A 15,142-nucleotide genomic window follows, 5' to 3' on the forward strand; every position below is an offset into this window, starting at 1 on the left:
ACACTCATGGGACAAGTGCTTCTGATTCTCTGCCCCAGAGCATGGTAACGGCTCAGTCGGTACTTTCACCTTCTTATGTGATCACCTCTTGTGCACAAGAGTGGGCTTTGAATGCTGCTCTTTTGATGAATGATTCATACTGTATGTGCATGAAATATCATACTAGCCAGTTCATGACACACACACACATACACACACACGCTGCTCAATGCCTCCTTCAATTCAGATCCTGCTCGGCGCTCGCTTTGATGATGTCACGAAACAAACGCAGCTGCATCACGGTCAAACGCTTTGAAGTCGACGAGGACTCGATGAGCTCTGCTCTGGGATTTATTAATGTGGTCCAACGTCGGGTTCCAGAAGTTGTTATTTTAACCCATTGCGTTGGAAACGTAACAGTATGGAGACCCAGCGCAAGCTGCATGAGCGGCGGGGGAATGGACGCGTGTTCTGGTTCCCACAAATTCCACTTTGTCGGAGGAAAACGGTGTTTGTCCTTGAGTTGCTAATAAAGGACAACATTACCCATAGGCTCCTTATTGGAGCAAAAATACAAAAACAGTCACTATTATGATGTTGTAGCATGATTTTTCTTCTAAATTGTAATCTGTACCTCAATTAGTTTGTTACCCCGGGTTACATTGAATTCTTCAACCTTTTTTTTTTTTACTCACATGGTGAACAAAGAATCAACAAACTGAGAAAAGTCTTGATGAATTGAAGTAAATGGGGGTTTAAAAGCTGCAAAACTATATCAAAACATCGCAGGCAGAGTCCAGAGTGTTTTAATCAGTAAAGTTCAGCGAAGATGCATGGGAAGCACTGAGCATACAACTGTAAAATGAGATTTGGGATTACACTGTGCCAGTTGTGAGACTTGTGAGTTTGGAAACAGATGTTTTGGTATAGTTTTGCTGTTTTTAATCCCTCATCAAGACCTTTTCTCCCTGTTTGGGTCCAACAAAGTTTTCCTCAACAATCCAAGGTAGACCCTGCATGAGTAATCAACATACAAACGATCATTTTGTGGGCGAGGTATCCCTTTCAAAACTGTTTATTTAGAAAATGTGAAAATAGTTCAAGAAATACATTGCAACGAGTGGGAGGCATGATTCAATGGCGCTCTCTAAAGCAGGGGTCTGTTAAAGTCCAACTCCCCTCTCATACAAAATGTATTTATGCAGAATTGGCCATTTGCAGCTGTTCTCAGCAACATACCCATGGATGTGTATATAGAATCAAAAAACACAGGACATGATGTTTGTCTGTCCTTTGTGCCAAGGTGGTGAGCACTTCCAGGAAATTAACCTTGTTTTGAGTGGTTGACGATCTACAAGTGGGGGTTTCCAGCTTGTGTGGGGTGTATCTTGGTTTGGTTTATGTTGTAGAATTGTGGGACAGTTGGGCCCAGAACACATCATCAGTAATGTTCCCTTGTGTCATTGAGTGTTTCGGCCATTTACCACTATACACCCTCCCCAAGGGCGGCCAGCTGCAGGATGATCAGCCCTCAGCTTGTGTGCCGTGCCCAACTGTCTCAAACTTGACAACACTGAGAATGGTAGACGCTTGAATGGTCAACAGGTGGGGATTCTCAAGTGGGTTATGCTGACATATTTGGAGCCCAGCACGGGTCATTCCGCTTGATCCAAATCCACTGGCTGCTTCTTTCAGCCGCCAATGAGACTGCCTTGATGGTCTGCCGCAGAGCCTGACCGTGGCTTCCCAGCTCTTTCAGCAGTCTGATGGTCGAAGAAGCCACAAATCCTCTGCATTCCACTTCCACTGGACAGTTTTTTGTGTTCCAGCCACGCTGCTTTGCTTCTGCTGCAAGCGCTGCATAGCGTAGCTTCTTACGTTCATAGGCCTCTTCAAACCCGTTCTCCCACGGGACTGTGAGCTCTATTAGGTACACAGTCTTCAGTGAAGGGGACCAGAGTACCAGGTCTGGCCTGAGATTGGTAGCAGCAATCTCTGGAGGAAAGATCAATTGCTGGCCGATGTCGACCAGCATCTTCCAGTCACGGGCCATGATTAATTGTCCCCTTTCTCGCTTGGTGGAAGGATGTTTGGGGGCTTTTTGTCCTTCTTGGACAAATGCTGTTGCCTTCAGGGGATTGGCTACTCTCGGGAGTAAGGAGTTGGTCGCACACCACTTGATGTCAATTGCTGATGCCAGGCTTTTGAGGACCTGGTTGTGCCACCAGGTATATCTGCCTTGTGTGAGGCTGGTCTTGCAGCTTACCATGATGTGTTTGAGAGTCGCTGGAGTTGGGCAGAGGGCACAGGTTGGGTCTTCGCCATACCACTGATGGAGATTCTTTGGTGATGGAAGCACATCATAAGTAGCTCTGATAATAAAGCAAATTTGTGTTGCTTCCATTTCCCATAGTTCCCTCCAGCTGATCTTTCTCCTCTCCACACCTTCCCACCGCGTCCATGGTCCCTGTTTCACGAGAGAGACAGCCTTCGCACTTCTTGCAACCTCCTCTCGGCGCACCTCCTCGACCACCAATTTCCTCCGTTCTGATGTTGTGACCTTTCGCCAAGTTGGTTCACTTGCCGTCAGGCCGAGGCCTCCTCTTCCCTGCTGAACTTGCCCCACGATGTCTTTGTGTCTCAGGGTTGATGTTGCTTGCTGCACAGCATTGGATGGTTTCCACTTCCGCCCAGTTGCTAGGGGCAGTGCAGCATTACTGATAATCTTGTCTCTGGAATCCCTCAGCATCATCTGCAGACTTTAGAACACTTGTATTCTTCCGTCAAACTAGTGAGAGGTAGTTCCAGGACCCCTTTGCCATAGAGGCTGATGTTAGTTAGACATCGTGGGACACCAAGCCACTTTTTCACGTACGAGGTGATGGTTCGATGCTATATATATACACACCACTGTCACTGGATTACTCTGATACAGAAAATATGACAATGACTTTGCATGCACCTGCCCCCTCACCTCTTTGGAAACCTCTGCTCTATGAGGCAGCTGTCTTACATTGACATATATAAGAGGTCTGTTGGGCTCAATATAAGGCATGAAACGGGAAAGCATCTTGCATAAATAATTCAATTTGCGCTCCCATCATTACGTTGGACACCCTGTGGCCACAAGCTCTTTTCCAGAGCATGGCAGATGAGAATGGAGAACTTTTTTCTTTTATTTTTCCCTTACAACTTTGAGGAGTCCCTCTGTTTCTGTGAATGAGTCATGTTTATGTGTAAGCTGTGAGTAATGGGCTGCCTGCTATGTTAATAGGTGTGTGTCTGGGAGCACAACTGGTGCAGCAAATCCTCGAAGAAAGAGGGAGGAAGTACGATTGCAGTGTGCAAAATTAATTTTCTTTAATGAGCATCGGGAAAGCCCAGTTGACATCTTCATTGTGAGCAACCCTTTCTTCCCCTGGATAATACTTTCAGACTGAAGCCGTGTGATTGCTTTCTTTGATTTATAAAAAAACAGCGCTTGCTCTCACTCTGAATTGCGGGCGAATGAACATGCATTACTTAGGGGGGGGGGCGTCTCAGGTGCTGTCAGAAGGCATTCCTGTGATGCTGTTTCTGGGGTCGGTGTTTGGCGTAGCTGGTATTTCATCATACGCTGCGGTTCGCTGTCTCTGCTCGTTGCGGAGTTTATTGCATCGGAAGCTTGTTTACCGGCGCTGCGTGTTTGACATCCAAAGCGAACGGTTCACAACCTATATTCAGCTAGAGGAGGACATTTAAAGAGGGACATATGAAAAAGTGCTTGAGCACATCATTTGGGTATCTGGAGCGTCTACCAACCCACAAAAGAACCTGGAAATTTGACCCCAGCATTTAACCCATCCTCAGCATTAGGAACAGTTGGCTGCTCTAAAGCTCCCGGGGAGCAACTTGGGGCTCAGTGTCTCGCTCAAGGACATTTTGACATGACAGGAGGAGCCGGGGATCGAACCGTCAGCCTTGGCGTCAAAGGACAACTCGCTTTGAGCCACAGCTGAACTGAAGTGAGACGGTCCGGCCAGTGTTTTTGACAGCTGCCTACATCAGAAAACCTTCAACATGACAGTCAGATGTGGCAGATCAAAGCAGCTTTTATCGGTAGGTTGTCTTAAAGAGACAAGCGCTAAAACGGAGCGTTTCAGACAGAGGGTGAATACAGGTATATTCAGACAGTATGAGAGACATAATGTGTTTATAGAACATTAAACCATGTAAACGTGTTCTAACAGAAACCCAAAATACAAGTATGACCCTAAAAATTAGCATGATATGTCCCCTTTAATTTCATTCAATATTACACTACTGCATATTGCACTCAGTTTGACTCAATCAAAGTTAATGTCCCCCATTATTGCTCATTTTGTCGGTCGTTTCTGCTTTCTGCAGAATGTAATCCATGCTGCCTTCTTGCTTTAAAAATTCAGTGACAGCTATAGAGGAGGGTAGAAGCGAGTTTGCCCAGATAGCCTCTTGCATTTTAACACCTGTATCTTTAAGAACACCTACCCAAAAGAGGGTTACTACAGGTGTAATCAGAAATAATGTGGGTTTTTTTACATTAAAGCATCTAAACATATTCTAATAGAAATCCAAAATACCTGCGTTAACCTGAAAATTTGCATTATTTGTTCCCATTAATTTCATATTCCACAAATAAATGTCATCCACGCCAAGATCAGTGACGACTATAGAGGAGGGTAGAAGTGAGTTTGCAACCACTGCTTGTTTACAAGACAGGGTTTATGCCCCCCCCCCCCTTAAAGCATCCAACAAGCGCAGTAGGTGGCATATTAACATGAAGACTTGAAATCCGCCTCCCTCTATTTAACCCAGTTTAACCTCGGATGCTAGTCGTTAGAATGAGACCTGGAAGAACTTGACGTCTCTATTAATCGCAATGAGACATTAATTATTTGCTGTCACCGCACTCTCGTTTTGAAGACTGTTTTAATTGGAGAAGTGGAGGTTACCGCCTTGCCTCTGTTGGCACACGTCTCCAGTGAGAAGTGCGATCAAGTGTGTGCGTGTGTGACGCGTGTTTTTTTTAAGGGGAGAGGTTAGGCGACGTGCGTGGAATTCTGCGAGGGTCTTATTAATGAAAGCCGGAGTGCTTAGCGGACACGTGGGCTCCTCTGATGGAAATCAATGCAGCCTTTTGTTGGGCGGAGCGAGAGCAGCCAATTCCGGGGGCCTGAGCTGCCTGATGCTGGCAGACTTTGACGAGTATTTAATGACGCGTCACTGCACCGGACGTGTAATCAATTTATTTAGACAGTAATGTATGTATCCCAAGGTGCATCTTTAATTTAGGGGGATTGGGGCAAAAAAGGAAAGGGGACGATTGCGATGCAGAGGGCCGAGGAGAGGGAAAATCCAACGGCGTCAAAGATCTCTTTGTTGAGTTGGATCTTCCCACAGCTGCAAATCTCATAAGCGTGTTAGAAACGTGTGTTTGACCTGCAAACAAACCAGAATCCGTAAGATTCCAGCTCCACCAGTAGTCTTTTCTTGGACATTACGGATCCACTACCTCGACACTCAGCCTCCCACGCCTTTTCATGGGTAATTGGCTTCATTTCTGGATCATTGCACTAGCGTGAAACAGAGCCCCCGAGCGCCATATACATCACGTACAGCGCTGTCCCCGTCCTACGTGCCTGTCCCTCGTGTGTCGGTGTCTGATATCTTTTTTTATGGATTTTACGGATTTTTTATGGATGTACGTAGCCTCATTGATGAAACCACTAAGCGTTTGAGGGATTTCGGAGTGTGGTTGGGACTGAATCAGACTGTTCACTGAGCTGAGTTAACTCTCTTCTGTGGTGGTGAATTGCACTTGGACTGCTGGCTGTTTGTGCACAGGAGTGTATGTGTTTGTCATGCACATACTTGCGTGGCTGACGGGGATGGCAGAAATGCTGTTTTCCATGAGTACATTTTGAACATTATTCCGGCGAGGGTTCTTTATTGGCAAACCAACTACTTTCCATAATATATCGAAAGAACCGTTGCGTGAGGATACGTTGATCGTGTGAGGGTGAGCTAATGCAACCTGCTAAAGACTCATTTTCACTGCTCGTATATTGAAAGTTTAATTCTTTCATTCCATAAATGGGGTTTGGAACTTAGATTGACTGGCAAATAAAGAGCTTTATGTTGAGGCTCATTGCTGCCTCAGGCCTTCTTGACCTGTTAATATCGGGGACATAATTGCCACATTCCCCACACGAGGCCTCTCCTGTGATAGCCACTCAGCCAGCCAGCTTGTCCAACGCCGGCTGTCAGCCAGTCACAAAGCAATCCACCTCTCACACCGGCCAGTCAGCTCCTCCAGCAGCTTTCCAGTTCATCTAAGAGCTTTGCAGCTCCAGCTACCAGGCCTGCCAGCTCATGCAGTGTTTGACCGTCCGGAGAGCCAGTATCCCCGGTAGCGACAGCTGTTGACCCCAAACCAGGCTCTCTGTAAAGGGGCAGAGTTGACTCCGCTCGTCTGGCCATCAATGGGGAAATGAAGGGTCTCGACAGCGTGTGGTGATGTCCACTGTTTGGAAGGGCAAAACGTTCATCCAGGCCTAGGACTGTGTTGCCTGATTTCAAAGAACTCTGTCCTTCCAACAAGTGCAGACAAATTGAAACAATTAATTTCACGCAGGGGAAGGGGCTACTCGGTACTACTGCACATAACTCTTTTAGAACATTTCGTAATTTCTTCAGTTGTACCAATTGCTACTCATTGATATACCGTTAATACATCTTTAATTTCGTTCTCATCCCGTGATATATCTGCGGAGACGTGCCGATTTGATGTCACATTATCCACTCCTGTTGACAAGGGAACAAAAATGACTTCAGAGTTAAATGCACTGATATTGCGCTTGACCCTTCTTCCATCTTGTGAACACATCGCTTTGCTCTTAGCCTATCCATCAATGGTTGAAAAGACACGAGCTGTAAACGCTCGGATGTCATTTCAAGTCCCAGTTTATTAAAAGCACACAGCCTTTTGTAAAGATAAAAGGACTTTACTTCAAACGAGGTAAACATACATTCTTCTTCCCCCCTGGAAGGATCTCGTGTGAGCATTTTAAGCATTAATAGCATAGAATTTACACACATCTGTTCTGCGAAGATGTTATCTTTGGCCGAAACCAAAAAGGTGCTCTGTCCTGAAAGGCAGTGTTCAAGTTCAACCGCTCTTTAAGGCTCATTTGAAGAATTTATGCTGGTGTCTCCTTCCTAGACAGTGTTGGATTGGTCTGTGATTGTGTGCTAATTTGTGTGCTGACTAAGGACAAAGTGAGAACGATAATATGTGTGTGTGTGTGTGTGTGTGTGCGAGCGTGATGGCAGCGCTGGGAGTTGGTGGTACCGAAGTGAAAGAGAAAGTTGTTGCGTCTCCTTTACAGTAACAGACTTCTGTTCGATCTTGTGGTAATTAGCATGAGTTTAGAAGGTGAAGACAGAGTCAAACTAAATCAAGCAAACTTGTCCTCAGGTAATTATGCAGAGCTTATCGATATCCAATCACCAATTAATATGGGCCCTGGGACTTTTCTTTTTAAACTATGACTCAAGTTCATTGTGCCACTGCTCGAGTTCTCCAGCTATTAATCTGCTGCACCAATACTGTGAATGTTTCATTGACTTCAAATTTGATTTAAAGTGAATAATGTTGTTTTTTTCTTAGATTTTGAGCATTAAGGTGAAACTGAAACTTTTACTGATGATACTAAGGCTAGTGGAGCGATGAGTGTGTTGGACTACCACATAAATGGGACCTCTGTCAACCTGTCTTCACCCCCAACGCGTCAAATACTGAGGCTTGGTCAGTGGCCCTTGGTTTGATGTTACGCACCAGGCTTTCAACTAACTCCAAAGTAAACCAATCCATTATTAGACTCTCAGAGCAACTGACGCAGTATGAAGAGCAAAGACGACCACATTGGGAAGAGGTCTGGGTGAATGGTTGGTTCAGGTTTTCATCCAGAAGACGACTGTTTGTGTCATGCATGAAACCGAGCCAACCTAGACTTATTTCAAATTTGATTGTATCGTAACTTACGTTTTTCACTGGCGCCACGTAGAAAAGTTACAAATGTAATTATTTTACCGAACAAACCCAAACCATTAAATCTTCTGAAAGCTAACCTGGTGCTTTTGTTGTCTGAACCTAACCATGTAAACCCCAAAACTAAGTAGACCTACATTTAAAAAAAGACTGTATGCATCTAACAAACGGAAACCGACACCCCGTCCCTGAGACTTTAATAAACAGAAGGAGTTGGGAGAGCGAATGCGCGCTTCAGCATGGATGCCAAATCGATGGCAACCAGTCAGCCCAAATAAACACAGCAAGGAGTATTCATTATGTACTTGAATGATTAATAACGGTTTTCAGGATCTCTTATCTTGTGTCTCTGCGAAACGTTCTCTGAAAGTGAGATGTGGATTTGCTGTTTCCGCAGGTGAACCGTTGGCTGGCAGAGCTGCTACTGGCATTCCTAGAGGGTACTGGAGCTTCTCCTGGGTGGCCGAGGATGACCTGAGCTTTCCCAATGACGCCGTGCCCATGTCAGGTGAGTCGGGATGTTGTCAGCTCTCCTCAGGCAGATGGACAGGCTAAGGAGCTTCTGTGCTCCGAATATCCTTTGCCCCCAATTGGACATGACACCTGGCATCAGCTCTCTTATCAGTACAAATGAACGTCTCTGTCCAGCCTGCCCTCTACCATCCGCACTGACGCCATCACAAAACTGGGCTTCTGTTGATCAGCCTTTCTGTGAACCACTCAAGGAACCAGAAAAATGCAACATCCAATACCTATGACAAAAACATCTGGAACCTGCCAGTGCTGATAGAATTACTCAAAAAGAATAACTGTGGGGAGCCGGGCTGGTTACAATGGTGAAAGTATAAAAATGTATCAGACAAAACACAAGTATAAGTATAGAAATCCAATTTCTCAAGTGATAACTTTTTTTTTAAAGATGGAGAATCATCCCGTCTGCTGAAGCAGAAGAACCACAAGAACAGATATAGCATATTTAATCAACTTTCAAAGTTGGACATAAAGTGAGAGAGAGGAAGAGCTAAAACATGAATCTTCTATAACTAATGTGTGAACTGCAGCCAGATTCCTATTCAAATGATATCATCACGGATTCACTGTAAAATTACAACATTCAGGGTTTCTTGCCTTTTTAATACGATCCTAATTTATAGAATCCTTGAGGGCATCAGAGAAAAGTCTCTCTGATGCCCATCACTGTCAACAGAATACTAAGTCTAAATACCACATTTAGCTAAGAACAGATGTACTCGTGTGGATGATGCGATTGTATTGGAAGTTCCCCCACAGCTCACTAATCTCAATTGACTGTCGGCCGCTGGTGCGGCGATATGTCACAGATACGATCACAAGCACTTTACTGCAGCTGTAAAGCCTTTTGCTCAGCTTGTAAAAATATATACATTGTAATAGTTGATGAAGAAATGGAGCTGCGCCTTCCTGCATTTGATCGTTTTTAACGATGAAAAAAGTCATCCTGCTAATCCTGAGGCTGTCGTGCACTCACAACGATCGTTTTCTATGGTACCAGCTTTATTGAGCCATATTTCGCATGCGGGATTCAAGCATGTCAAACATCATCATCATACATGCGAAAACAAGCGCGACTGGTGAACTAGCATTGTTTTTGCACATTTACTACCATTGAATTTGATGGTTCGGCTGCCGGAGAGCTTTCTGCAGTCTTGTAGTCTCCGAGCTACGGGTATTGACAGATGGTTTGTTTAGACCCAGCCCTGCCGCTGGCCACCAGCACGCTGTTTGGCTCATTTGCTGTCAGAAGTGTAGCATGGAAGCTTGGTGGAATTGGTAAGCTAGCTAGCTAACTAGCCACTAAAGCAGGATTCTCAAACTCATTTTCACTCCGGGCCACATCAGCATCATGGTCGCCCACAAAGGGCCGGTTATAAATGTAACTACTCGTAACATATTGTTAAATAACTCTCTGCATTCACAGTTTAAAGTAGTCTTCAATGTACTCACAATACATTTCCATGTCAAATGTACAGTAACCAGCCAAAGAGCTGCTTCTATAACTGTGTGTGTAAGTATCTCATAATTATGACTTTCTATCTCATAATTATGACTTTCTGTCTCATAATTTCGACTATGGGGATATTTTTATTGTCAAGTCTAACTTAAAAAAAAAAGAAATATATATATATATATATTTTTAAACTTTTTTTTTTTTTTGCTGGCGGATTCACGGGCCACATAAAATGACGTGGCGGGCCGAATTCGGCCCGCGGGCCGGGAGTTTGAGACCCCTGCACTAAAGGAAACATTTTTGCTTCATCCACACACGTTTGTCACAGCGTAGAAAAGCACATCATTCGAGGTAACTGTATAATCAATAAGCGACAACATTTGTTTAAAATTTCTGGACTGGATTTCTGCCTCTCAGAACGGACCAGAAAATGGAAAACGAGGTGTGAACCCGCCTGTACAATACCATTTCCTACCATTTCCAGCTCTTTGTAGAGTGGTTGAGAATGCAATCCAGTAATGGCTAGAGCTGGCACAGCTCTGTCAACATTGGCATTGGAAGAAAACAAGTCTGAGTGGTAAGATAAGTGATCTGAAGACCGGAGCCCAATATTCCCACCCCCCTGCTGGGTGGGAGCATCAGAGCAAGTGAGCCCAGGGGCGCATGCGTGTATCCGTGTCATGTCAGGTTCTCAAAGCCAATTCCCAACACTTGCTATCGACAGCTCCGGCTTGTTATTTTTCTTTTGCCCCTTTCCAACCTCTTGGAGGGTCGGAGGTCTTCCTGTAAGTGATGATTCAATGTCCCACCATCGAACTGCCACACAAACTGAAACACATCCTTGACTGTGGAACCCTGGGACCTTCCTCCATCTGCCTGTGGCTGTGAAAGCCTGCAGTGGACCTCACTGTAATTGGTGTCAGTTAGTCACCGGATCACCCTGCCATCTCTGAATCAATCCGTCAATCCGTCAAGCACACAGCCGACTGCATTTGCTATGATTCCACATGATGACGGCTCTGACCTCTCATCTCTTGCATCTTCGCTAACCAGAAAAGGAAACCCACTTTTTCAATTTCTGTATGGTGATTAGTGGACCGAACGTGATGTGGCTGGAGCAGGAAGAATCACATCTGGGCAGTAAAAGCCAGATGACTCCAAATGAATGATGGCACAGTTCAGAGAAACAAATTAAATCATCATTTCCACAAATGTTGCCAAATTGTTGACTGAACAAACAAGCAGTGGTGTATAAAGTACCCAAAAGCCATACTTGAGTAAAAGTAAAGATACCTTCCTGGAAAATGACTCCAGTAAAAGTAAAAGTCACCTATTAGAATACTACTTGAGTAAAAGTCTTAAAGTATCTGATATGTATTGTACTTAAGTATCAAAAGTAATGTTCTGATATTAAATGTACTTAAGTATTGAAAGTAAAAGTACAAGTAAATGCTGTTAATAAAAAAGCAAAGGGTCAGAATTGTGAGAATGATGAAGTTTATTCTTTTAAGTGCTGTGGCACCATGACCAAGGACATGGAGCTGTGTTGAACATAATTGGGTTGCTGTGATCCATCCAGGAGCAACAATGTTCAACATAACATATTGTACATAAGTATACTTTTGCATCTACTATGAACTTATCATCATAATTCTCCGAAAAGCAATATGACACTATGAAGGAGTTGTAACAGTGCGTTTATAAGTCTGCTCATTAGACTAGAGGATGTAGAGGACCAATGCATAATATTATGTTCAGCAAAACATATCCACTTGATGCATCAGGTCAGTGTTTAGGTAAAGGACACCTGCCTTGTAAACTCCTATGGGCCTGATTTGAACACAAAGGTTTTGCTCAAGCTGGATCTGCAATTGGGCGACTGCTACCATCATAACTCCATCTGATCATCCACAACATGACTCAAATATCAAAACATGATCAATACTAAAGCAGCACCGAAAGTAACAACCCAGTCATTACTTGAAACTGAAAAATGTCCTGTTCATCTTCAAAAGACAATTCTATTAGAATGTAAAGAAGCTACATTGTATTAGAATGATTCTATTGAAGTTATTCCTTTTTTAAATGAGTCACTAATCACTTTAAAAGAGTGATGATAGCTGATTTAACTTACAGACATGAGATTGATCTTCTCATGTCACTCTCTTTATACAATGATATAAATTCATCACCGTTTTATTGATATCTTACGAAAAGTTACTCCTCATTTTTCGTGCGTTTTTCCTGCAAAAGTCCAGCAACATGAGTCTGTTTTGGCTTGTTACATGCATACTGTCTTTTCAAAATAAACTTCCATCTTCACAGGAAACAGCTCAGGTTTAGGTGATGAAACTACTTAGTTCGGTTTAGGAAAAGATCGTGGTTTGCGTTAAGATATCTACGGAAGTGGCGTTGCTTAAGTACGGAAGTCACGTCACAAATAAATCAACATTGGCTTCTCGTTTCACACACGGCACAAACTGCGGCCTCCTGGAGGAAACACCAGTGTTTGTTTGACCCATCCACCTCTCCTCATCCCACCCGTCCTGTGTGGAACTCTACTCATGTAGTCGCCCGCTAGCTTATAGCATGTAGCATCCTGGCATCACTGGCAATTAAAACGCCGCGGCTTTGAGAGCACTTGTTTGCGCATTAACGTGATTAACCAATGATTTAACTTGCTGCTAGCACCACTGATTCACCAAACCTGCTTGCAGTCTGTGTTCCACCACAGTCCCCGACGCTGCTCTCATGATTCATTTTGTTTCTAAAGATAGATTTGATTTTGTAGCGAGTAACGAAGGTTTCAGGGGAAATGTATCGGAGTAAAAGTATCAGTTTTCTTTGCAAAATGTAGTGAAGTAAAAGTAAAAGTCAACAGAAATATAAATAGTAAAGTAAAGTACAGATATCCAAAAAACGACTTGAGTACAGTAACGAAGTATTTCTACTTCGTTACTATACACCACTGCAAACAAGTACAAATGTAACATGTTTTACCTGCTCAATATTTCATATTTTATATTACATTGTATTCTTACTGATTGTATGTGTGGTGCAGTGTTATATACAGGACAGCTTTAGAGGACGCTGAGATAAACGCTTTGGTCTCGACAACATGGCACGGTGAACATTGCTTTAGGCTACGGTGATGGATCTCAGCTGTGCCTGCAGCATCTGCTGTCCGCTGGCATTTATTACCTCGCACAAAAGCCAACACAGACCGACTGGACACTCGCCACCTGCTGCCCCCATACCCTTCTGCCTCCCTGCTTCCATTTTCAGCCTTTAGCTGCAGGGGCTAGTGGGCAGGCGACGACCTTATTTGCATTTCGGTGCTGGTAAGTGCACTTAAATTGCCACCGTGTATCAGTAAATTCAGAGCCCTCTGACCTGCCTCCCTTCTACAGTGTATATCTCCTCTTGGGGAATGACAGCAGGGTAGCCTGTCGCCATATTATGCTGAGCAAAACCCTTCGATACACCATCCTTCCCACTCCAGACCTGTTCTCCTCATCGAGATGGATCGTCCCGGTTCAGCTGTGTCTGCCAGCTGTAACAGAGGCACTCCGATGGATGATAGCCACTTGAGGAGGTGTCGTTCTCTACAATAGAACATCTGCCTCACTCAGCTGGTAGTGCTGTTCTTGTGTAATGAGACACAGCAGTGGAATAAAACCCATTTACAAGGGTGGCAGGGGTATAAAAGATAGAGCGGTGGTGCAGGTGTTTAAATATGGCATCCCATAAGCAGCCCTCCCAACCCGCTCAGAGGCCCCCGGATTCTTGATGCCAAGTCACCCTTTGAGTCTGTATAGGATGCAGGCTTTCGGGTATCTTTAATGTAAACCCATTTGCACAATTATTAGATGCTCAGAGCAACTGATGGAGTATTAAGGAAGTCTGCTAAAGGCGAGAGGAAGGGTCAAACAAACTCGGAACTTTCACCCAGGGGACCGGCGTTGCTCTCAACTACAATGTTGCCTTACGTGACACTACGCCACTGAGTCACTTCACAATATGTCTGTACCTTACGTTGCATTATAAGGGTTACTTGTTTGAAGGCAAACCATGATGTTCTTTCTAACCCTAGGTAGTTTTGTTGCCTAAACCTCAAGCGTCAGCATCTCACACAACAGGCTGGGAAGCATGCCCAAGGAACAGAAATGAACTCGTAGGGATGAGATCACTTTTCCCTTCGAGTTAGCACATTGTTTAATTTGCTCAGTTATTTCATGTTGTGGAGGATAGCAAAAGAATCAAGCTCATTTATCAAGCATTGCTGAAGCAGGAGCATTTGTTTGCAGGTGTGACATTATTCAAACACTGAGGTCTCATTAATATCGCAGCATCAGCCTCACACATTCCCCACTCAGGAGTGAACAGGCGATTGTGTCTCACAGCTACTTTTAAGTGCACCAGGAATGACATGATGGAAAGAAAACAAGATGATGAAATGAATGGAAACATCTGCTCAGTTTGGCTGGACTCTAAGATGCCCAGTTGTTAAAGTGAAGTTTGTCGCGGACTTTGGATGGAAATTCAGCGACCACGTTGACAGAATTTGCTGACAAGCGTTTACTGCTGCCCCTTACGATGGCGCAGAGTTGCCGTTGCCTGGAACAACGGGAAACTATCAAACTGTTAATTTGATGTGATACATACTGTGAGGCAAAAGGCTTATTTTATGGTTTTGGTGTTGTCAGTAGTTTCTTCAATTTCTTCAAGGCCGTAGAGGGTCTGTAGTGAAGGATTTCTCTTGACCTCCTGCCAGTGTGTGCCGCCTTTGTAGTTTTTGAAGAGTGGATGCTAAGGATGAGGTGAAGGGAGGGAATTTACCGGGATGGGAAAGCCTGACATTTGACTTTGATCCCCTTTGATCTCGAATCACAAACCGTCGCGGGCAGTCGAGCCATCACTCTATCTTAATACTGTACTTCCAGACATCTCTCTTCTTGGTGCTCGCTGTCAATAAACACATTCGGTTACAATCAAACCCATCTTTCATTTCAAAACCAGGGGAAATCGAGAACAAGTTTAATTTTTCTGCTAAAAAGGGAAGGCCCAACTGATTAACATCAACTCATACTGGGTAAAGAAAAACAAGC

At 44.2% G+C, this 15,142-nt stretch overlaps 1 protein-coding gene across 1 annotated transcript in view; it reads left to right on the forward strand.

Annotated features, from left to right (window-relative positions):
* Window positions 1-15,142, forward strand: part of alk (ALK receptor tyrosine kinase) — a gene marked incomplete at both ends in the record, with an annotated part of 336,641 nt that overhangs the window by 115,577 nt on the left and 205,922 nt on the right. The window contains one exon of the mRNA XM_079287138.1: window positions 8,445-8,555. Within this exon, the coding sequence (XP_079143264.1) occupies window positions 8,445-8,555 (111 nt within the window). The remainder of the gene's footprint in view (window positions 1-8,444; window positions 8,556-15,142) is intronic.

Source organism: Melanostigma gelatinosum, assembly GCF_949748355.1.
Source record: "Melanostigma gelatinosum genome assembly, chromosome: 16".
In the NCBI taxonomy this organism is placed as follows: Eukaryota; Metazoa; Chordata; class Actinopteri; order Perciformes; family Zoarcidae; genus Melanostigma; species Melanostigma gelatinosum.